We start from the raw sequence: 24,950 nt of genomic DNA, 5'->3' as shown, positions 1-24,950 counted from the left end.
ACCCTCTCTCCAGTAGATGAAAGAAAATGTAGGGGAGCTGTATGTGAGATTATTGGATTTGCCAGTTGGGTAAGGAGGCAGCTAGCCTTATCTCCTCATTATGTGTCCTAGCTCAGTATGAAAAATAATCAAAACATGTCAAGTCTATCGAAAAAAGTGGATCTCAAAGATTTAAGTTCTTCAGTTCTACCTGGGTTCGTCGGGATAGGCTGATCGATGACTCGTATTGAATATGTCAGGCAGAACAGGTTTTCCGTGGGCACCCATATAAATTCCACTACAGTTCTGATACCTGCTCCCCTGGTAACCACTTTGAACGTTTTTCATTCTACCAAGGATGATATGGCAGGTCCCTCATTGTCCTGAAAGAATAAGTCTATATGATTTTGAAAGTTCTGATGGAAAACTATATCTTCTAATAGGAACATACGTCAAGTTGAAAATGGAGCCAACACCTCTGCCCCAGGGAAGTGGTATATTCAGGGGATTGTGGTCGGATAACGTTTTAGATTGATAAGCAGCAGTCGAGATCCATGCATGAATATCAGGGGTACAGCAAACACACAAATCTGTGTAACCTAGAATACATATAATGCACTGGTGAGAAATAGTAGAAGTTGAGTCGGTTAGGATGTTTTATCCTTCAAGATTCCGCCTGTCCAGCCATTGCTGGAATACCTTTGAAGTGTACTACCAGGGACTGCTGAAGCAGGTGTGCAGAATGAACCAAAAAGGTATCAAGCACCCAGTTGAAATCCCCACCCAGCATCCAGGGGATAGAGGCCCAATCAATAAGCACTGTGACATGCTCACCCAGAAGCTCGTCTTGTCAACATTGGGGACATACATGCCTTCCAAAACAAATGTTCTCCCATCTAAGTCCCCTTTAACTAAAACATAATGACCCCTCAGTTTCAACATTAACGGTCTCTGACTCAAAAGGAGCTCCAGCCTTTCTCCAAAGGGCCACACCTCTTGGATATGCCTATTATCCCGCTTAAACTTTAGATATCTCCAGTGGCAGCAAGTGAGTTTCCTGCAGGACTTTTAAATGAGTTCTCTAGCGGATCAAAGTGGAGTGAATGTTGTAACGCTGCTGTGGAGACATCATCCCCCTAAAATTCCACTTAATTATTTTACATTTGGTAGTGAATAAGGATGAACAGAAGTAGCTGGAAAAGTGCAGTGTAACCACTCACTAACCAACATAGTATAATTACTAAAGAGAGCTAGTAAGGCGTATGGAAAATGATAATGCACTCTTTGAGAGGTGATATAATCAATAACATGTACTGAAGAGACCCCCATGGAGAAAGTAGAAACAATGGACCATTGTCCAAGTAAACACATCACAAAAGCTAGTTCCTCTGCCCAGAAGCACCCAAGGAACATAAACTACCACAGAAAAGGTGCCACCGGTTCCGCTGGTTAACACATAGCATAAAAAGTAAGCCCATCAGCAAATAAAGGAAAAAGATGAGTGGTACACCCCTCCAAAAATCGTCCTCAACCATATTAGCTATTGATGGCAGCCTCCAAAGCCCCCCACATAGTAAGAAGATGCAAACGCATCGTTCTGCTTTACAACACCCTCCACTTGTAATGGAAAACAGAGGAAACACACTAGGCCTCAAACAATCTAGGGACTCAGTAAGTAACAGGGACAGCAGCTTCAGAGCAAGTCTTTGACTGATTATGCAGTAATCTCCGGGTTCTCCAAAGACTCTGGGTCTGCCGCCTCTGTGGACAGTTCATTTCCAGAAGCACCAGACCCTGTGGAGAGTAAGTTCGGAGTTGCAAAGAGGTCATGAGTCAATGCCACTGCTGCCACTGTGCCACACCGCTCCTACCTGGCCTGTGTGGGTGGAGGGCCTCTACAATGCACTCCCTGACTGTGTTCTTTCTGAACTGTCGCTGAGAGATGGTCCATTGAAGGGGCTGATAACAAATGGGTGGGGGATGCAGTGATGGTGGTTTTATCTCTGGATTCAACCCAATTGTACGCAGATTCAGGATCTGTAAAGAAGCGGGAGCATTGACCATCCAATATTCTCATTTTAGCAGGGAACAGTAATGCATAACAGTGGCCCAGAAATCGCAATTTCTTTTTCATTGGCATAAAACAAGGCACAGCAAAAGTATAGCACATAAATATGATACTTTTAGCGTTATCTAGCTGAATCTGACCCTTATTCCAGTCCTCCAGTAAAACTGCCTCACAATCCCTACAATGGATGAACTTTGCTATCATGGGCCCAGGCTGGGAACCAGGGGTAGTGTAGCACATTGGAAACCTGTGAGTGCATTCAAGAACAAAGAATGGAAATAATGAATTCAGGGCTATGTCAGCCTTAAGCCAGTTCTCAAGGACACTATTGCATAAGCCCTACCCTGCCCCCCTCCCTGGAAAACCAATAAGTCGAATAATTTTGCGGTGGGAGCAACCCTCTGCAGCCTCCAGGACATCCAAGCGCTCTGAGATGTTTTGAGTGCACTTAGACAAATCCTTAGCACAAAGAGCCAGCTTCTCCAGAGTGAGAGTATTAAAGGCTACTTTCTCTAACAGCCTACATTGGTTTTTGGGCAGAAAGGCAAAATCATTGATAAGAGCATCCCCTGTGAACTCCTAAGACAGACCGGGACTCTATCACTGCTAGAATCATATACAGTGTCACAGATGGATTATCCGAAGCTTCCCTGAAGGACACCAGAAGTCGGCATTCCAGATGAAGACATTACAAAAGGGTGATATGGGCTAGGCTTCTGAACTGTTGATGGAGAAAGCTTACGTGTGTCCTGTGCCTTACTCATTTGTCTCTCCACCATCAACAGGTCTGTGATAGGGCACTCTTGTGGGTCCTGAACAAAGGAAACCAGGACTCCTCGTCTGGCAAATAGAATTACATAGACACTGCTGAGCACTGGCCTGCCTCACCCGGAGTGCCAGAACTCTTCCCTCTGGAAACCATAAGCACTTGTGCTGGGGGCATGAGCAGCAAGGAAGCGTGGTGGGCAATGCAAGAGCAGAGATCCTCTTAAGCCCAAATAACCAATATCCACCACCACTGGTCACTATAAATAAAAGTGAAAGAGGATCCCTCGCGGGGGAGTAGAGAGCACGCCACTCACCACACACTAGGGCCGAGCATAGCAGACTTCAACGATCCTCATGTCATTGCCCATCTCAACACTCATGCCAACTCAGCTCTATCCGTTGGTGCAGCACTCTCATCCTCCGTCTCGGGGTGGAGAGATCCCTCTATCTTGAAGCTTATCAGCTTGCACCGCACCTAGTGCTGTGTCAGTTGATCTTCTGGGTCATCAGGGACAAACTACCTCCATCTCGTGTCCCAGGGCCCATCAAAACAGCAGCGGGTTCCTCACTATTCAGGGACAAACGTAGGGGCAGTTTGACCACCCCTGGTACAAGTGCTACCTGCCTGCAACCAGTCCCAAAAGGCAGGCACGAACACTGAGCTCCCAACCTGCCAGCTCAGCATCTACTGCCAAGGCCCAAGCCGACCGGGTTAAGCACTTCAAAAAAGACAGTGGCAGCAACAGGCAGTGACACCTGGGGTGGACTACAAAGGGCAAAATATCAATTTTTAGGGCCCCATTAGCACAGGGATTCAGGCAGATTACGCAGGTGTTACGGCGCTACCTAAATCTGCAGTTGCCACTATTAGAGGTTAAGCCACACACCCACCACTCATGTACATATAACACACAGATGTCAAATGTGAGTATGTCACTCTTTGAGACAACTTGTTCTATAGTCAGTCCTTTTAGATAGTTGGTCTTCCACAAGTTGTGATATAGAAACAGGAACAATTGGTGACTTATACATGCAGAATCCTTTGGTTTAACATGATATTTGAAGCAGGAAATTGCATCTCCAATATCCTTTAGTTATGGATTTCATAGAGGCAGTCAAAAAGATAGGTAGGCAAACTATAAAAACACCCTTATAAAAATTTGAGGACTTAGAACCTAAAAATAAATGTAAAACATAAAATTTAAAATATTGGCATTTATACAATAATATGTGTGATGGTTCTTCAGAACAAATCTGTATTCATACTCATTCTGGTGATGGTTTGTTTATTTGTGTTTCAGGCCAAGTTCCCAGCACATAATATGTGTGGATAGATGGTCACATTACCAGCTTACCCAAGAAGTACAAACTTTAAATTGCGAAATAGGAGCAATTGCATGAGTTAAATATTCCTGCCTCTTCACAGGGTGTAACAAATGTTTTCACAGTCGCACTCCAAGTTAGTTTCTAGAGAGTTGGAGGAAAGAGAGAGAATACAAGAGCGAGGTGGAGTTATTGAGGAGAGAAACAAGGAGCGAGAGAAAGAAAGAAAAATAGGCGATAGTGGCTGTGTTATTGGTAGCAATGTCTGGATTTGTAAATTATTTAACAGCCATTGAGTTGTAATTCTACCATTAGCATGCCCCATTTTCTCCCCATCACCTTCCTTATTTCCATCTCTCCGTCTTCTAGCCCCTTCTTCTTGTAGAATGTTTCTCTTGTTTGCGTGTGAAATGTTAATCTGAAGGCCCATTGTTTATAATGCTCTATGTGATTAGACATGTTACGTTAAGGAGTGACTGGGCAAAACCATGATAAAAAGGGTCTATATTAATCGGAGCTCGAAGCAGGGATGTGTGCTTGTGCAGCAGATATGTTTCACCCTTACAGAAAGAACAAATATTTTTGCCCGCACTAGTTTCCTTACACATTCCTACCCTTCAGCATGCGGATGATATTGTGTTATTGTAATGCACTTAAATTAGTCTCCAAACAGCCCTGACTTGCCTTTATTGTTATATTAACTGTAATGATCTCATATTAAAGCCAAAAAACTAAGATAATACAGTTTCTAAAAATCAGCAGTAAATATGGCTGGAGCATGGGTGGAGAAAAGGTGTATCAGGGTAATACATACCAGAACCTGGGTATGTGGCAGCCTGAGAAACTGTGCCACAACGTCCAATGAGCTAAAAAGAATGATAAAGCAAAATATTGCAACTTAACTTGTGGAAATGACATTACAATGTACATAGTCCAACTGGCTCCTGTACTTTAGATCTTATTCAAGCAAAATGTATTCTGGCACTTACATATGGCTCTCCAATATAGGTGGAAAAATTAACTTCTGGGCTCAACAAAATTTTCTCTGCAGCATTACATGCTATTTTTTGTCTTCCTAAAAACACCCTCACCCCTTAACACAATCTATATTTCGGAATTATGAACTTAAGCTCAATAGCTGATATGCAGTTTCTGAAGTATTGCTACAGGCTGAAGAGCTCAGAGGCCAGGATTCTAAAGAATTACATCAGGAAGGAACCCAAGCAACCATCTTAAATCATTACATTATTATTTATTTAGGAACTACCTTTCTTCTTATGAATATGTTTGATGTATATTGATTCAATGGATGCATTAATCCATCAAGATGGCCCAACTTTTGTGCGTGATTTTATACAATTTGTAGATGGATTTTAATTAGTGAAACAAATAAAGTGTATTACCCTACCTTACCTCATCCTGACTCCAGAATTTGTCCTTCTATCCCTATCACTGCACATGTTAAAAACTGAATTCACCTTTTATGATGTTGTCAGGGTTACTAAAATATTGAGTACACTCTAGAAAGACTATATATACATTTTTCATTTAAAATCACGGTTGCCTTTAAACGTTCTGGAGCAAACTAGTGCAAGGCAGGACTAATACTTTGTCGCCCTGTTCTTCATTTCAGTTTATTTTTGGCAAGTCACTGGCATGCACAATATTCTATTAATGTAAACTACGTTCATGAAGCTTATCACTGTCATTCTCTTCTTTTACATAGATCAAGATTGAGAAGGAGCTGAAGGGTATCTATAAACGCCTCTTTGAACCACTTCATGTACCTCCAGAATTGTTTCAGAGACTCACAGGGCAGTTCTGCAATATACAGACTTTACAAAAAGGACAGACATATGCTGCTGAGGATAAAACATCTGTGGATGATCGCTTAAGTATCCTGTTGAAAGGAAAGTATGTGCCTGGCAAACAAATGTATCTGGTTGTAAGCAATATGATATAAATATACTAAATTTCCAGGCCTTATGATAATGTATGGTGAAGAGTTGTGTCTTACTCCACACTTAGCTCTGATTTATTCATGAATTTCCAGGAATAAGAATTGTCTAATAACGAAAATAACTTTTTGTGAATGAGGTAGGTCAGTAACCATGTCACAATCCTGAAACTTCAAGAGTAATTGACAACTGTGACAGAAGTGAGAAGATCTACCAATAGAAAACGTTTTGTACGTTTTGCCCAGTTACATCATACAAACATATATGAATTTGATAATCTGTTGCAATAACTTTGGAAGGTAAAGAATCCAAGATGATGTAGAAATCCATATCAGTATTCTCTCCTAATCCATGACTCTTCAAATTATCAGCACTAAGCTCCTCACCTTGCTTCTTACCTACATTGTTCCCCTCTTCACTCCTATTGCTTCTTTATCTTCCCGCCTCATTCCTTTATTTTGCTCAACAGCTTTCCTACAATTTCTCCTTTCTTTTATCATTTGCCCCACTCACCTTCCCCTTTTCATCATTCTTCTCTTGTCTTTCCACTTCTCCTTTCTTCTTCTCTTTTTAGCTTATTTCTTTCTTATCCTTCTCTTGCCATCATATATTTATTTTCTCTGTCTCACAAGTTCTGTGTTTGCTTTTCCAAGTATTGAAACTGGTGTGAATAGACTGTCATTATCAGGGATCACAGTGCAGGCATTTTTTTAAAAGTAGAATATTAAATCACATCATTAAAAAGTCTTGGTCAGTTTTTAAAAGTATTATCATCACATATTCACTGCAAGCTTAAGTCATATTGCTATCTTTCTGGGACATTAGTTTTTTGGGAAAATAAACAGTTTCCACAGTACAGGTCACTTCTTAATCATTCGGAAAGTCAAGAATATTTGACTTAAAATTGTTGACTTGTCACTAATTTCTTCCAATTTTGCTTTTCCAGATTTTTGAGGATATTATCACAAAGACCCATCAGTACTGGTCATCATAGATGAACTTTCTTAACTCAGTATCTTCTTTTATTTTTTATTAGAATGAAGGTCTCGTATCGAGGTCATTTTCTGCATAATATTTATCCAAATGCCTATATAGATTCGCCAGAATTTCGATCAACGCAGATGAACCGGGGAGAGAAATTTCAGGTAAACCCTTCATCAGGGGTCTCCAGCAAGTTACTTAAAACTATTGGTAGCTCACCAGCACCCTAAATGGGAAGCCTACCTAATATGTCATTCAGGGGGTCTATGCACATTTATGAAACCAGCACTAGAGTCCAAACTTGCACTAGAAAAAGTGCCTTGTAATATGATATTAGCAGTGTATAAAACCTTAGTGAAACATGAGCCCAACATGTTCCCAAAAATTTGTCAGGCATTAGATGTATATGTAGGTACATTGGAAGCCACAAACAGGGCAACAACATTGATGGCTCCAAGATAGATGATTATGTCAACCAGATTTAGGCTGATACAGTTCACTGGCTGGACTGAATATATTAAATAAAGCAAAGACGCTGGTATTTGCAGAGAGATTCCTTTCCAAGTTGCCTGGGATGTGAGACAATGGCACTTACCTCTTTACAGTGTGGGAGTGAACAGTCATACAAAGTTATTGGAAAGGCAGTGAAGACATTCCCTCCAAAGAATCACATTGACAACTCAAATTGCACTGCTCAAAATTTTAGAGGAAATAGATATTAATAGACTTGAGCGGTTAACTGGTGGCCTGGAATTGGTAGTAGCCAACAGGGATATTGTGCACAAATGTAGAGCAACTGAAGCCCCCCAATACATTCAGTGGTGAAGAGGTATGGACATGTGTAATTCTTCACCTGAAGAGAGAGGCTGCCCTGAAAAACTTCAAAAGCTATGGGATGACTAGTTGGACTTATTAAATATTCTGGGGATAACATGTCATTTACCTTGACCTGAGCCCAAGGCGAGATGTACAATGCCTCCACATGCTTTCTAAGTTATGGACCGAAAGACAACTTATGCAGCACTAGGTGCATGAACGGGCAGTGCACGTCAAAAGCTTTTTCTAAGTCGACTGACATCAGAGCAGCATCTCCCTCCAGTTTATGGGCCTGAGGCATTACAATGTGTAGTCATCGAACGCAGAGGCAGGTGCTGTCACCTTGAAGGATGGTACAGATCACCTTGGAAAGTCTGTTTGCTAGGACCTTGGCAAGGACCTTCACTTCTGCATTTTTAAATTTATTGTCAGGGCCACTGGAATTATGTGGCAGGGGAGGACCAAATAATGTGGCTTGGTTGACTAAATTATCCGGCAGGCAAGGTAAATTATACAACACATTTTGTTATAGCATTACTTCTTTAGTTTGCCATTTTTACTCATGGTAACACTGCCTAGGCAAATATTTCATCTTGTTACCACCAATTTAACACTGAAATAGAGCAATAGGCAGTTGAAAAAACCACCAGTCAACTTTTGTGAAGGGCTTTCCACTACCAGAGACGCTTTTGTAACTTTTAATCCGCTTGAGCCAGATTTTTTTTTTTTTCTGTTAAAATCTGCAGACTATGCAGCAGATGATATATTATGTGGCAAACACAGCAAATACATAGTTAAGCGAAGAACGCTGCAGCCACATAATCACATGATTCCAGTGGCCCTGGATATTGGTTAATACGAGCTACACTCACTAGCAGATTTGACTGCTTTCAAGATGAGAGATAGTTGCTTTCTCCATGTCATGAGGAAGGAAAATGGCATGACGGGTCTCTTTGAATAATGTGAGCAGGTGCAGTATAATAAGTGATGCATATTTCATAATAAATTACATTGGGAACCCGTTTGAGCCAGCCTTCTTGTCAAGAGAGCATTTACGATATTGCCTTTTGTATTTCTTCTGGTGTGACTGGGAAATCTAGCTCCATCTGCTCTGCTCTGAATTAAAGAGAGTGGGGAGAGGGAGGCTGTTTAGTATTGGGTTGTCTTGTTGTGGATGGCAGAAGTAGCCAGAGCAAGAGCCAACGTGAGGTCACTGAGCTGCTGGACTACAGGAGCCAGAGCAGAGAGAGAAGGTGTGTGAGACCAGCCTAGAGCTGAGGAGAGCACAGGCTGGATCCAGAGCTGAGACAATTAAGACCTGCCTTCTTTCGGAAGAATGGTTGTGGTGTGTTTAAGCAAGTGTGTGTAATTGTTTAAAGGAGCATGCACCTGTGTGCCTGTGTAGATGCCTTGATTCATCTCTGGCAAACTTGCATTTATTTCTGGTATAATAGTGGTCTTAGCATAAAACGGTAATCCTTGACATAATGTGGGCACTCATTGTCTAGTTTCATACTGGTAGACATCATTGATAAATTATGAGCATGACTGATCTATTTTTGGCCATCCTGATATAATGATGTCCATTCCTGGCTTGATAATGGCCATCAATGATGTGTTGTGAGCATGCTGGGCATTGTGGTATACAGCCTTGGTGAAATGGTTGACCTAATACAATACTGGGCGTTATTGGTGTATTATAGGCACATTTTGCATAATAGTGATCATTCATGGCATGTGATCGAAAAGCATGGGCATTTGAAATTGAATCTGCCCATGTGAGGCATTTGTACGTCTGTGTAATTTCTGAAAACGACAGCTGATGTTAGGGAACAATGTATTTAATACATATGAAAAATGGTAATTTGATGGCGAAAGTCATGTTTCTTTCAGAAACAGGTTTTTGGGAAATTGATATTTCATAAAGGGAAATCTAGCTCTAAAATGCTGTACGACAGCTGTCAGACAACATTTTTACTGCAACAGAAGCATCTCAAACACAAAGTTCCATACATATATACATAAGGATAGTGAGTTCTAACGTTTGGATGTGTCTGTAAAAAAAGACTAGTGTAGGTAGCATTAACTGGGCTTTGGGTATGCCAAGACGCAGCTGGTTACAGAAGTGTAATGAGCAGTTAGAGTAGTATATTTTGAACCTGGGAGGCAGAAGTTCTGGAAATTTCTGATAAATTGATAAGTTTTACTGTCTGGTCACTGTAAACATGTGGCGGTGCTGAGTTATGTGGAAGTATCGCTAACATGGTTCTGACTAGAGCAGATAGGTGTCCCAGAAATGGCTGCATATCTAGGTACATCATTCTAGCACTTCTTGGATACATAGATTTCAGGGATGCCAAAGTGGAGCTAATTAAATATTTGCAACAGTTGAGGTGTAATTCTTGCAAAGTTTGACAGAAAAACTAACACTTGGGGGCATATTTTCAAGGAATTGGCGTAGAGCAGCGATGCCCTACGCCAATTCAAAAGGGCAGGAATGCGCCGTATTTACAAGATACGGTGCATTCCAGTCCTTTCAGCCAGCGCCGGCACACAGTTTGCTGCCTAACACCAACGCAGGCATACTTTCACCATAGTGCAAGGGTGTCTGTGTTGTTGGCAGGATTGTTTTTGTGCCTGTACAATCCATGGAGGTGTTTTCCTCTTTCTATGTCTGCTATTCTGCAGCACACATAGATAGAGGAAAAAACGAGGAGAAATAAATATGTTTATGCTCGTTGCGCCTCCCCTGGGGAAGCATACTGTTTTGACGTATTCCTAGGTTTACAGATCCTTGTAAATCTGGTAATGCATCAAACCCCATATTTATTTCATGGGAAAGACCACTGCAATGCCCCTGGAATGACCTCCTAAAGCAGTGTAAAGCAACGGAGCAACTTGCATTGCGTTGCCTTACACCATATCAACGAGGCCATGAAAAGCTACACTAAGTAGTTTTGTGTGGCTTTGTAGATATGGATCTGCTCTCAGTGCCGCTGGAGCATCATAAAAAGTGACACATCAGCAACACAATGTGCTTACAATTAAGCCTCTCAGAGAGTAGATGGTTTCATCTAACTATAACCCACATAATTCCAAGCAATGCAATTCAGATTTTACTAATTAATCTGAGCATACTGCATTTAAACTTCAAATTACATGGGAAAACAAAGCAAGTCATGTTCTAATGATGTCCCTCATTAATTTCCTCTTAGGTCACAATCACTGCAGAAGATAACTGCAAGTTCTTGTGCTGGTCACGGGAAAGGCTAACTTACTTTCTGGAGTCTGAGCCTTTCCTCTTTGAGATATTTAAATACCTTATTGGAAAGGACATTACCAATAAGTTGTACTCATTGAACGATCCAACATTAAGTGATAAGGTAAGTGCCTACAGTTCATCATATTTTGATAAAATAGTAAACTGTGGACCAGAACATGGTCACCTTAATTAGTGATATTGGACAAAAAGATGCTTTGCATCATATTTTTAAGCCTGACAGTAAAATATCTGGAGCTTTCCTTGTAAAAGATTTGAAAGAAATGATGCATATGTAATAAATGTTCTGATCGGTTTCTTTTAGGTAGTTAAAGCTGTGTTTCTTGGGCAAGAGTTCTCACTCTGACACAACATATCATCTTTTCTGTTCTCTTTAGTGTTGGCAGAACTATTTAAAAGTAATATCCTGATTTGCAATGCCTAATTTAAAATATTTTGAGACTACCGCTTCAGGAGCCTGTCAGTAATTACGAGTGTAACCAAATAGGGCAGTTTTATAAGCTTCTAGGAATAGGTATTGACACAAATAAATTAAAAGCAATCTAAGAGATAATATTTTGGTCAAGCAGTTTACAGTTACAGAAACATTTTGATCCCCATAGGTGTCTTTTTAGTAACAGTGCTTCATAGGTCTGGTGGGCTGTGTTTCTGAATACTTTGCTGCTGCTGTAACTTGTATTCTTGAAAGAAATTATGGGTGTCCCGCAATGTTGATGTTTAAAGCTTAATTCTCCTTCCATTAGGAGCAAGATTGCTCCTATAACCTCCTGAAGTTACCCTTGATCCAGGATCTTTTTCACACAATTCTACCATTGAGCAATGTTTGGGTTTGTGTTTATTTATTTACGTATTTATTTGTTGTATTTTTTTAGCAGTTGAATTAGACCCTTCCATGTGTCAGAGTACTTTATTGGGGTGAAGCAACTAGTTTGCTGGTTTATCCTTGTCTGTCCTGACCCCGTCAGGCACTTTCATGACACAGCTGATTACTGCTGCCCACGTACTCTGATCTCTTTAGCACAACCACTGTGATTTAGGCCTGTAACACATTCACTTGCCTTCCATTATGACAAGTAGAGACACAAGACGTGATGATGATATATATTTTGAATCACCTTTCCTTGCAGTTTCGACAAAGGATGCTCAAAATATACACACCCACATGTTGCAAATGCCTGTAAATATTTCATTGGAATCCCATTGCCAGTGCTGCTCCAGGAGCTGTAAATTTGTTTTCTACGGATGACGACTGCCACATCTCTTCTGGCTTGGAGCATTTCTAGGTTTGGCCTAGACACATGTAGAGCTGTCACATGAGCCTCATGTAGATAGAAAATACGTTCATCTCTACATTCATCAAGGGGGTTGGAGTCAGTCCTCTTGATCAGTTGATCTTTCAGCTGTCATTCACAATTTCCATTTGCTCACAAGTACAAGGAGCGTGGGCAGTGGGTCAGCTCGCTTCAGCCATCAGCTCACTTGTACTGTATGTGACTGTTTTTTCCTGATCACATATGCACATACTCCTAAAAAGAAGTGGACTTCAATGCCAATGCTGGTGGGCCAATTCTTTGCTTTCCCAATTTTTTTCCTTCCTACTCCTTATTCCATTATATCTGATAGAGACTTCTAGTTGCAGATTTCTTAAGTTAGAATTTTCCCCCAGGTGTCAGACTGGATCTGGAGATTTTTTCTTGGAACAATACTCTTGCGCGTCGTTAGGTGGCATCGATCGATTCTGCGGGCATCTGTGATGACGTCGGGAGCAGTACATAGACTCCGCCTCAGCACAATGACATCAGTTCTTTTCTTTTGGCGCCACGCGCTGATCCGGCGAGAGCTATCCTAGGTCAATTTTTGACCAACTTTGACTCTTTAGTTGAGTTTTTTGGTGAAGTTTTTGGGGCGTGGAGGAGGTCCCCAAAGACCAGCTTCAAATCTTGTGAGGACTGTCACTGCATGATGTTCGTGGCAGATTTGCATCAGGTCTGTTTGTAGTGCCTGGAGCACGACCCGAAGTCGTGCTCCAAGTGCCAGGCCATGCACCCGAATGCCTTGAGGGAGCGGTCCCTCAAGCTTATGGCAGCCAGGCGCTCAACTCCTTATTGGTCCCGGTCTCATCTAGAGGAAGGTCTCAAGACCATTCGCAGAGCCGCCATCACTCATCTTCCTCGAAGTCTTCGGGTCAAAGTAAGAAGACGAAGAAGTCGAAGAAATCTCATCATCCTTCGACTTCACCCTATTGCTCGGCTAATGCGATGCAGGAGGAGCGTCGACGCTCAAGGCCTCCATCCTTGGAGCCTGCTTTTGGGCCTCTCCATGCCTCCCCATGTTTCCAGTAGCCAGAGCGACCCCTGCCCAATTAAAGGAATTCTATGAGGCCATGCGCCTCATTTTTGGGCAGTCTGACCCTGCTACATTGCCTTCGGTTTGGTTGGAGGGCCTTCGGGTTCCGTGCCGGCGGCTCCAACCACCGAAGTCCCCTCCGGATCTCCTCTCGGATCCATACCGACTTGGTCGTACCATCGAGACCTTCCCCAGCGCCAGTTTGAATGTCGACGTTATCATCGTCGACCTGATCCTGATCGGAGTCAGAACGGCGCTGGCCAACACCACCTCCTTCTACGATGGGGCCTATTCACCCCCGGTTGGATTCTGACCCTTATTCTTATGTGTTCGAATTTGGGGAAGGATTGGAGGGGTCCCTGGACCCTTATGAAAACCAGGATGATCCTAACATGGACTGGGCACAGGAGTTGGGCGAGGCCAGTGGTCTGGATCACTCTCCAGACTCTGGCATGCTGTCTCCTCCTACTGTGGCTACGGCGGAGGGAGCTACTTTTATTCCATGGTGGTCAGTAGGTCCGCTGAGGTCCTCGGCATTGATCTGCCTACTTTTCAGGTCAGGTCTAATCTCTTGATGGAGGTGCTTCAACCAGGGACTTCCACCTCTGAGCCTCTTCTTCCATTGAATGAAGCCCTCACAGATGTCCTTTTGGAGCCCCAACACAGGGGCTCCACTGAACAGGACAATCACAGGCCCCCATCGACCCACCCCGAACGACCCTAAATTCCTGTCCCAACACCCCACGCCTGAGAGCCTTGTTATCAGGGCATCCTTATCCTCTGGTGCATCCTTCCACACCTCCGGATAGTGTATCAAAAAGGCTGGAACAATTTGGGAAGAAGCTGTTTTCTTCCTCCAGTCTAACACTGCGGTCAGTGAACACCACATGCCGTTTGGGCCGTTATACTCACTCTCTGTGGGTCCTTCAAGTTCTGCTGCAGATACTGGAGGAGGACCATCCTATCGTCTCCCAAGCTGTCACCGATGGGAAAGACACGGCAAAGTTCACTCTCCGATGTGGGCTTTACACCACCGACTCACTGGGTAGATCAGTTGCGATGACAGTGGCCTTGAGGCGCCACCCCGGTTACGAACATCTGGTTTCTCAGGGGATGTCCAACAGACCCTTATGGAAATGCCGTTTGATGTCTCCCGTCTCTTTGGAGACAAGACAAACTCAGCGCTGGGGAGGTTCAAGGACTCCCAGGCTAAGGCTCAATCCCTCTGCCTTTCCGCTGCCTCTCATCCCCAACAGTCCAACTTTTGCCCCTTACGTAAGGGACTCCCTGTCGCTTCCCATGCCCAGCCACCGTGCCACCCATGCTGTTCAGCCGCTGCGTTGCCGAGGACACAGAATCCTTCGTGGTCGTGGGACAGGGAACCAGAGTTCTGCCCAGCCCACCCTGCCCCTGCTGCAGCTTCCAAACCCTCCTAGTCCATCCCCTCACTCTGGTCCAGTTGACGGCAGGATTCGCCATCACCTGCCCCATTGGGAGTCAGTCACTACGCACAAGTGGGTTTTGCAGATTGTTCGAACTGCCTTGGACTCAGAAGACTGGATGGTAGCATTGGAATTGCAGGATGCTTACTTCTATATTTCCATCCTGCCTGCCCACAGACATTACCTACGATTCGTGATAGGTCACAAGCACTTTCAATTTACTGTGCCCCCCTTAGCCCTTACCTGCGCTCCTCGGGTGTTCACGAAAGTGATGCAGTGGTTGCAGCACATCTGTGCAGGTTGGGGGTTTCAGTCTTCCCCCTATGTCAATAACTGGCTGTTTAAGGCAGACTCGCCCCAGAAAGTCATTTCCCGGCTTCAGACTACAGCAAACCTCCTGCACATGCTGGGGTTTACTTTAAACGTGCCGAAGTCACACATGACTCCCTCTCAGACCCTCCCTTTCATTTGAGCTGTTCTGGCCACAGTGCAGTTTGAGGCCTATCATCCCGAAAAGCGAGTCCTGGCTATTCAGGCTATGATTCCGATCTTTCAGCCTCTATTTTGGGTTTCGGTGAGACTGACTCTGAGGCTGCTGGCCCTCACTGCCTCCTGCGTCCTGCTAGTGACACATGTGAGGTGGCATATGCGGGCTCTGCAGTGGGACTTGAAGTTCCAGTGGGCACAGCACCAGGGAAATAGCTCTGACATGGTCCAGATCTCGGAGGGGACTGCGAAGAACCTGCATTGGTCGATTTCGAATGGGCATTAGGTCGACGGTAGAGCCCTCTCCCTTCCCCAAACAGATCTATCCATAGTGCCCGACGCGTCATTTCGGGGATGAGGTGGCCACATGGGAGAGGCGGAGATCAGAGGCCTCTGGTCTCCGGCAGAGTCTGGGCTCCATATCAATCTTCCGAAGCTCCCGGTGATCAGGCTTGCGTTGTAAGCATTTCTTCCCTTTCTCGAAGGGAAAGTAGTGCAAGTGTTCACGGACAACACTACAGCCATTTGGTACTGCAACAAACAGGGCGGAGTAGTGTCCTGGACCCTTTGTCAGGAGGCGCTGTGCCTCTGGACATGGCTGGCACATCAGAACATCACTGTGGTGGTTCAACATCTGGCGGGCTGTCTGAGCGCCAGACCAGACAAACTCAGCCGTTGATGCATAGCAGATCACTAATGGCGACTCCATCCGGAGGTGGCACAAGGTCTCTTTCAGCAATGGGGAGAGCCTTTGGTAAATCTGTTAATCCCCTCTCTGCTCCTCTTTCTGAGGTTCTTTTGTTCATTCTTTCTTTGGCCCAGCAGGGCTCTGCTTTGGGCACACTTAAGGGCTATTTATCGACTATCTCAGCCTTTCTTAGGTTGCTTCATCAGCCTTCACTCTTTAAGTCTCCTATTGTTAGTAGATTCCTTAAGGGCCTCTCCCATTTGTTTCCTCCCACTCCATTTATCATGCCTCAGTGGGACCTCAATCTTGTCCTTACTTACTTAATGTGTGCTCCTTTTGAGCTGATGCACAACTGTCCATTACGGCTCCTTACTTTTAAAACTGTTTTTCTTATTGCCATCACTCCTGCTCGCAGAGTGAGTGTGCTTCAGGCTTTATCTTCTAAGCCCCCATTTTTGTCTGTGCACTCTGACAAAGTGGAGTTACGCACTGAGGCTTCCTTCCTCCCCAAAGTCGTTACACCTTTTCATGTAGGCCCGTCCATCACTTTGCCTACATTTTACGCACCTCCTCATCCTTCTCATGAGGAGGAGAGACTCCATCGCCTGGATCCAAAAAGAGCGTAGATGTTCTATCTCAATCGTACTAAAGATTTCCGGGTGGACGATCAACTCTTTGTTGGATATGTGGATGCGAAGAAAGGGAAGGCTGTGCAAAAACATACCATCTCACAATGGGTACTTCTTTGCATCGAAATGTTCTATGCTTTCGCAAAGAAGCAACCCCCTGAGGGCTTCCGTGCTCATTTTACCAGAGCAACTGCTGCTTCCACTGTGTTACCACGCGGAGTTCCTGACCTCAATATCTTTCAGGCATCTACGTGGAAATCCTTGCACATGTTTACTAAATATTACTGCCTGGACAGTCTATTCTACGGTAAGGCGCCTGCAACTAGAAGTCTCTATAAGATGTACAAGTTACTTACCTCCAGTAAAAAATATATCTAGTAGAGGCTTATTCTAGTTGCAGATTCCTTACCGACCCACCCATCCTCCCTGCTTGTAAACTGATTTCTAGGGACAGGGCTTCCCCATTCAGGGACTGAACTCTCGCTACCAATTTCAGTGTTCTTCGTGGCTCTGCGCTTTGGCGTGGAAAGTTGTGAAAAGAAACTGACGTCACTGTGCTGAGGCGGCATGTATGTACTACTCCCGATGTCATCACGGCGACTGCGACGCCTGCGGAGTCAACCAACACCACCTAACGACGCGCAAGGATATTGCTCAAAGAAAAAAATCTCTGGACCCAGTCTGATGCCTGGGGTTAACTTCTAAGGAAAGGAATCTGCAAGCAGAATATGGGCCAGATGTAGGTAGGTTCAAAATTGCGACTTGCAATTTGCGAGTCCGTGCGACTCGCAAATTGCAAGTCGCAATTTGCTATGCAGGAAGGTGTCTCAGACACCTTCTGCAACTCGCAATGGGGTCGCAAAGACCCACCTCATTAGTTTGCGACCCCATTGCGAGTATGGGCACTCATGGGGATGGTGGCCTGCTGGAGACAGCAGACAACCATGTCCGTGAATGCTTTTTAATAAAGCAGTTTTTTTTTTTCCCATCTGCAGCCCGTTTTCCTTAAAGGAAAACGAGCTGCACTTGGAAAAAAATACCGAAACCTTTAGTTTCGGTTTTTTTCAGAGCAGGCAGTGGCCCATTGGACCACTGCCTACTCTGAATAAATATATATTTTTTCATTCACAAAGGGGAAGGGGTCCCATGGGGACCCCTTCCTGTTTGTGACTGGGTTACCATCCACTTCAAGTGGATGGTAACTGCGATTTCATTTACGATCGCTTTCGCGGTCGCAAATGAAATTGCATAGCATTGCGAGTCGCAAATAGGAAGGGAACACCCCTTCCTATTTGCGATTCGGAAATGCATTTTGCGAGTCGGATCCGACTCGCAAAATGCATTTCTGCATAGCGGAGAGGCTTTTGCGCCTCGCAAACGGCATTTTTCGCCGTTTGCGAGTCGCAAAACCCTTCTTACATCTGGCCCTATGTCTCTACAAGATATATCGTTACTGAAGGTAAGTAACTTATCCACTAAATATTTGTTTAAACTTTACTTTCAGGTTACAGAAACTCAAAGGCAATAGTACATTTTATTATTCTTTTTGCAGAATATGCTTGCAATAAAAAATATATATATTGCTGAACTTCGTTGCCAAGGCCAGACCAATTGGCTAGGCCAATGATTTTTTCATTTAATATATTTATATCACCCTATTTCTAATGGTGATTACCTTCTGTTTCTCAAGCACATGTGCATTGTTTGGCTGTGTTTTGTAACTAATGTACAGATTTTTTGGACAATAATGGTTGACCTGAGACCCTGGAAATATCTGTGTCTTAGATTGTCCATGGTCCTCTATTCCATTTTGATACATTGCCCATGTATAAATTAGTAGAAGTGCTTAAGAAATGAAGTTAGTAGCTGGTCAATAGTCAGTCTGTCACATATGTTCAATAATTGGAATAAGGTGTTGTTTGCAGGGTTGAGCCTTAATGTCCACGGAGACCAGGGGAGATGACGGCAGAATGGAGATGTGCATCTTGCTCATCTTCTCGTCCTTGCACTGCTTACAGAGAAAATATTTTTATGTTATGTGCATTATGTAAATAACTAACGAGCCACAGGCTTTCCTCATTGCCATTATTCAGTGCTGTACTATTTCTGGGATACTGTGCTCCATGGCATAGTCATTAGTTCCACGCAACTGAAAGGTGCAGTATGACAGTAGTATGTGCTCAGTACTTGCAGCCGAGCTCTGAAACTTAATCTTTATAGTCAAAATCAAAGAGACCCCAAAAAATGTATAAAATATCTAACGTTTCTTTTCTCCAGTAACCTGGCTAATGGCTCATGGACCAGTCTAATGGCTAAGGTCCTCATGTGCAAAAACATTTTAAGGTCAGTAAGGCTGCAGGTCATAAAATCATAGCCTTTCTTACAGCAAAATGTCTTTTTTTAATCACCAAACCCAATATGCAAATAGATACGATGTTACCAAATAGTAGAAAATCGCTAATTACGTTTGGCAGTAAGTAACGAGTCGATATATGAAAAGAACGTGTCAAGGGCGTCCTTTCCAAATACCGATTTTTTTTTTTAAACTGTATTTATTAATGTTTTGCGGACGAAATCTGGTTGCAAAACATTAATATTTTGCCACCCCAAAAGAGGTGGTAAGCCATTCCCAAATGGGAATGGGTCTTCAAAAGACCCCTTCTTTGTGAATGCTCACAAAAACGTTTTTCATGAGCAGACAGTGGTCCGTAAGAGCACTGCCTGCCCATAAAAAAGGTTTGTGTACATTTTCTTTTTTTGAACAGCCAAATTTCCTTTAAGGGAAACGAGCAGCATTTAAAAGAAATAAAGATTGCTTTATTTAAAAGCAATCACAAAAATGTTGGTCTTCTGACTCCAACAGGCCTGCATTCCTGTGATTGTAGCCGATCGTAGTGGGTCACAATGTTCCACTTACAACATGCATATTAATATTATAGGTCAACAAATCAGTATTTTAAGAACCAGCCCATTAGCACATAGGTCGGTTTTCAGAAGGATTCATTACAAGTTGGTGTGCTAACTGCAACCACTTCTAACAAATCCATTATGAACATTCCATATAAAGAATCGCAATTTTATTTTTTGCAATTTTACGATTCCTTAAATTGAAACTTTGTACAGGAGGACCTTAATTCGATTATTGTTCTCAAAGGCCCTTACCGAGACAGGCAATTGTGTCTTATAAAACTGCATAACATAAAAAATCTGGCAAAGGGGTAATGCGGCTGATTCAGTGTTTACTCTGAAGAAAGTCTGAGTTTTTACCGAAAAAAGACGGAAATACACAGACCACTGCTGTTATTCTCCCAAGGGCACTCACTGTTACAGTTTCTTGTGGTTGTTCGCTACAAATGTAACAAGCACAAATCTCTGCTGGGATTACAAGAGCAGGAATGTGCATGTAACACAACAATACCAAAGGTGCCGGAGATGGTGCCCGGCACACATGATGATACCAGTGCAGACAGAACTTTAAAAATTGTTCCATGGCAAACTCCAACAACCAGATTTATTTGCTTGGATATTTATTTTAAAGTACTGCGCACAAACGCCCTGCTCCTTACACTAAATTCTGACCACACATTTCAAGATGTCCTCACTCCACCCACCACCCTCCCGTTGAACCTGGTTTATGCTGGAAGGCAGCTATAAGCTAACAGCGTATGCAGTGTTTTATGCATCCCAACAGAAAACATTTTCTAGCAAGTAAGCCTGTGGTTAGAAAAACAAGCACTGACAAATCCATCTGCTTTAGCTTTTCTACGGTGAAAATGTTTTGCCATCGTCAGTTAAAACACACGGACCAGCAGCGTTACAGAGGTAACAAACAGGCGCACTAGCATAGCAAGGGGATCGTGGGGCCCTTGTGCGGCAAGGGAATGTGCCCCAGTTCACTGGCCCGATGGTGAGTAACACAATTTGGGTGCAGTGGGCACCTACACTCTCCAGGCCCCAGTGCCACTGTCCAGGCAACAGGCATTCATGGTTTCTTAGCACACAGAGAGGTCTAAATAGAACAGGCAGCAGTTTATGTTTTCGTGACAGAAAGAAGCAGTGCATCACAAGCAGCTGTGCAAGCTTCCATGGCACACAGAGCAGGCAGAGCACTGCCACTGGCAGTGCATGTGTCCTCTCCTTCACACACAGGCACAAACGCCTGTGAACATGTACAGCACAGGCAGTGCATGCACCCTCGCCCACATACACAGGCACCACACGCCTATGAACTCGTTGAGCACAGGCAGTGCATGAACCCATGCACACGGGAATGCACATCTATGAACTCTTAGAGCGCAGGCAGTGCATGCACTCAGGCACGCAGGCATCCACACCTATGAACTCGTAGAGCACAGGCAATGCATGAACCCTTGCTCACACACAGGCAAATGCCTATGAACTCATAGAGCACAAGCAGTGCATGCACCCTCACCCACACACAGGCACATATCCTATGAACTAGTAGAGAACAGGCAGTGCATGCTCCCTCACCCACACATACAGGCACACACACCTATGAACAGGTAGAACACAGGCAGTTCATGCACCCTCACCTGCACACACAGCTATGAACAGATAGACCACAGGCAGTGTATACACCCACGCACACAGGCATGCACACCTATGAACTCATAGAACACAGGCAGTGCACGAACCCACTCAAATGTATAGAGGCACACACGCCTATGAACTAGTAGAGCACAGGCAGTTCATGCACCCTCACCCGCACACAGCTGTGAACAGGTAGAGCACAGGCAGTGCATGCACCCTCTCCCACATACACAGACACACATGCCTATAAACTCGTAGAGCATGGGCAGTGTATGCACCCATGCACACAGGCATGCACACCTATGAACTCATAGAACACAGGCAGTGCATGCACCCTCGTCCACACACACAGGCACAGACACATATGAACAGGCAGAGCACAGGCAGTGCATGCACCCTTGCCCACACAAACACAGGCACACACACCTACGATTTTAACACTTAAAGAGCGACTCCTGCACCCCAAAGTTTCTGTATTACGATAAGTTTCTAGTCACTGTGTTTTTGCAGGAATGCAGACTCTGAATAGCAGTATACAGTACTGGGAGAACATGGTCTATTTCTTCCTACGGCAAAGACATGCTCATCTGATTCGCTATGGAGTTGAGTTTGTTTTTTGTTTTCTATAAAGTGGACAAAAGTAAGATGGATTTGGAACGGTTTTGGCTTTGTTATAAGCATGTTCAAATCCCAGTGTTAATGAGACAAAAATAAATGCTTCACCCATGTCCACTCACTGCCAAGAGAGCAAAGCTTGAAGAGCTGAGCCCAAGAGAACACTGGAGGCTACATCATCACGCAGTGAGGGCCTAGCCACATGATGCAGACTTCAAGAAATGTGGCTGGAAATTATGAAAGCCCAAGGGCCACTGGGACCATTGTAATGCCACAACCATGGCGCACCGCTCCAGTTCAGATCATGATGCCATTAGCGTCCTCATTACGAGTTGGGTGGTAAGGGTGAGGGGAAACCGGGGGAGCTATTCAATGTCATAAAGTGCCTGACTTGTAAATAAGCCGACATCGTGTACAGTATTAGCCATCCGAGGGACAGGGAAGCTGTGCACGATGGAAAGTACCCCTCACAACTGAACTTTACTGCTACCCCCTTCAGGGAGGAATGCATCCTGTTTCAACATGTCAACTCATTAATTTGCTAAGAAGAATCAGAATCAGTCTGGTGTGTTCTCAGGAAGATGTGCTGCAATGTCCTCTGGTGCAGTCAGGCACTGTTTTTAGGTCTCCGCTGCAGACAGCTTTAGCTGTCTCTTGACAAGACCTGTTGTTTCCAGTACATGATGTACGCTTATAGGGGCTTTGTGTCAGCCCCTTGATCATGATGTGGTGGCTTTGATGTCTATTTCAATTCCCTGATCCTGATTCAGTGGTTTCCTCCTCTTGTGTTTGTCCCACGGAGGAGCATTTTGGTTGCAGTAGGAGTTTGATTTGATGGCATGCATCCTTCCTCTGCTGACCACGCATTGCTATGTTAGGGGTACTATGTTTGTGCCCCCCTTGCTCTGTTGTCCTATCTCCCTTTTCCTTTCCCGTCCTTCCCCTGTTTTTTTATTGAAAACAATTCTCCTGAGCAACGCCTTACCCTCAAAGGCCCCTCACTCCATTTTCCAGCTGCTGATCGTCAGGTGGCTATGTTGGAATGGTTTTCATACCTTTCCAAAACCGCAGCCTGTGTGCAGCCATTCACTGCAACCATTGGAATGCTTTTGTGTTGTTTTTTTTAAATACAACCCTTCTCTAGATGGCCGGCGGACACTCTTATCCTCACTATTAAAAATGTCATACCGCTGGTGTTATAAATGCAGAGGGTGGGATGGACAGTGCCGGGTCACTACACACACGCCCCGGGTTTAAACCAGCAAAGGGGCCTGAGACCTGGCAATCGAATTGACATTCACGATGTGGCGATGGCTCCACCTAGCAGCACCTGGAGAAGGTTGGGTGTTGGTGACCGGAGTTGCTGGCTTCATGTAAGTTGAGCAGCGTGGGTGTCGTTTGGAATTTAGATTTTCTCGTTTGCAAATCCTAATTGACACTCTGAACGGATTCAGTGGTTGTGACGGTGGGCTAGCAGTTTCAAATCCTAGACGATCAGTACAAACTTTAGTGGTTCCCACGTTAACATGCTCATCTCGTCCGAGTCCAGCTCATTGTATCTGCCCAGCCCGTGAATGTAGGCCTCACCGTTCCTTGGTGTATTAACATACTTGTAGTCTTTCCAAAGCTTGTATGACGCCATTTTGATCACATGTTCTGTGCGAACAAAAGTATTTGTTCTATGTCTGTCGTAAAATAGTATAGTTTGCCTTACCTACTGCAATACAGAATGCAGAACTTCATCTATATTTGAGTGAGAAACGACCCTTGGTGCTACCTTGAAAGGGTGACATGTGTGCCCTAATTTGTCTCTTGTACCAAGCGCACTCTCTCTTACCTAGATAGAGGTAGGCGGGCTCCAAGCCAGGTTGGAGCTACGTGCTTGGCTCTGGCTCTGTTTGACCTCAGCTTTCACATGACCCCTGCCTGTCACCTACACTCCAGTTGTACCTCAAGGACCAAGAATTAAAGATAAAGCATTAACCTTTGATTTCAAATGGGAGAGAGAAAGAATACACATCCCTTGCCTGAATTGCAGTGTGAATCCGGAAAACCTAGGACTAATCCTGGCTTTCACACTTGACCAAACTGTGTGACCCTAGACAAATATTTTATATCACCATGCCTTCTTTGTCTTTATTATTGCATATGAGAGACCCTTGATATTCGTGAGTGCTGTACAAAAACCTCTCTGTGTTTCATTTAATATACCTTAGAGCCAGCCATATCGGGCTATACCAGCTATTAAAGGCCGGAGCGGGTCTTTAATTGCCGGTATAGCCCAGCTACAAAAGGCTATTAGCACATTCTGCCACTAGAGGACAGTTCTAATAAATAAAGTCCTCATGGAGCCCATGGGGGGAATTAAAATCCCCTGGGCTACGTGAGGCCTTTGTTGACAGCTGTTGGGCTAACGCTCCGGCTTTTAACCGCCAGTAAAAGCCCAGAGCACTCCAGTGGAGCTCGCAACATTTCAATGTTCTAATAGAATATAATTTGCTCCATGTACTCTAAACAACATGTAGGGTGCACATGACGACTGACTTTCCCTTTCGTTCACTAATGGCATGGTCATTAGGGCAGGGAGTGGCGTGAATGTTTCTAAGTTCACTGCCACTTTGAATAAATGCCTCTTCATACAGTGATATCATTTGATGTACTGAGGTGAGGCGCTTCCGCATGATAAGAAAGCTTTTTTTGAGTTCTGAAGAAACATTATCATATTTTTTTATCTGATGTCTGGTGCACGATTTACAGATCAAACATGTTAATGACGTAGCTCGCGCACGGGTTCTTACAGCCAAGCCAGACCCTTTTTTTGTCCACCATTGATCCTACCCACCACTTATTTCCCTCATGCCCACGTGTCATTTGTGCCCGACGTATCCACGTGTGCCCACCATTACTGCACGTGTTATTGGACACCCCTTGATTACACCACTGACCATCCGGACATGGCGCTAGCCTTCCCAGCCTGCGCATACCGTTCTATAATGGTGTTTTCTTTTGTCACAAGAGGG

The 24,950-nt window shown here is 44.1% G+C and overlaps 1 protein-coding gene across 2 annotated transcripts in view; it reads left to right on the top strand.

Moving 5' to 3' along the window:
* The window catches only part of POPDC1 (popeye domain cAMP effector 1), a 274,307-nt gene that overhangs the window by 173,948 nt on the left and 75,409 nt on the right, over positions 1-24,950 (top strand). For both annotated transcript variants that reach the window (XM_069235416.1, XM_069235417.1), the window contains exons 4-6: positions 5,865-6,052; positions 7,133-7,241; positions 11,109-11,276. In XM_069235416.1, the coding sequence (XP_069091517.1) occupies positions 5,865-6,052; positions 7,133-7,241; positions 11,109-11,276 (465 nt within the window). The remainder of the gene's footprint in view (positions 1-5,864; positions 6,053-7,132; positions 7,242-11,108; positions 11,277-24,950) is intronic.

Source organism: Pleurodeles waltl, chromosome 5, assembly GCF_031143425.1.
Source record: "Pleurodeles waltl isolate 20211129_DDA chromosome 5, aPleWal1.hap1.20221129, whole genome shotgun sequence".
Classification (NCBI taxonomy): Eukaryota; Metazoa; Chordata; class Amphibia; order Caudata; family Salamandridae; genus Pleurodeles; species Pleurodeles waltl.
The sequence above is the reverse complement of the archived record's forward strand: the minus strand, read 5'-3'. Positions and strand labels throughout refer to the sequence as shown.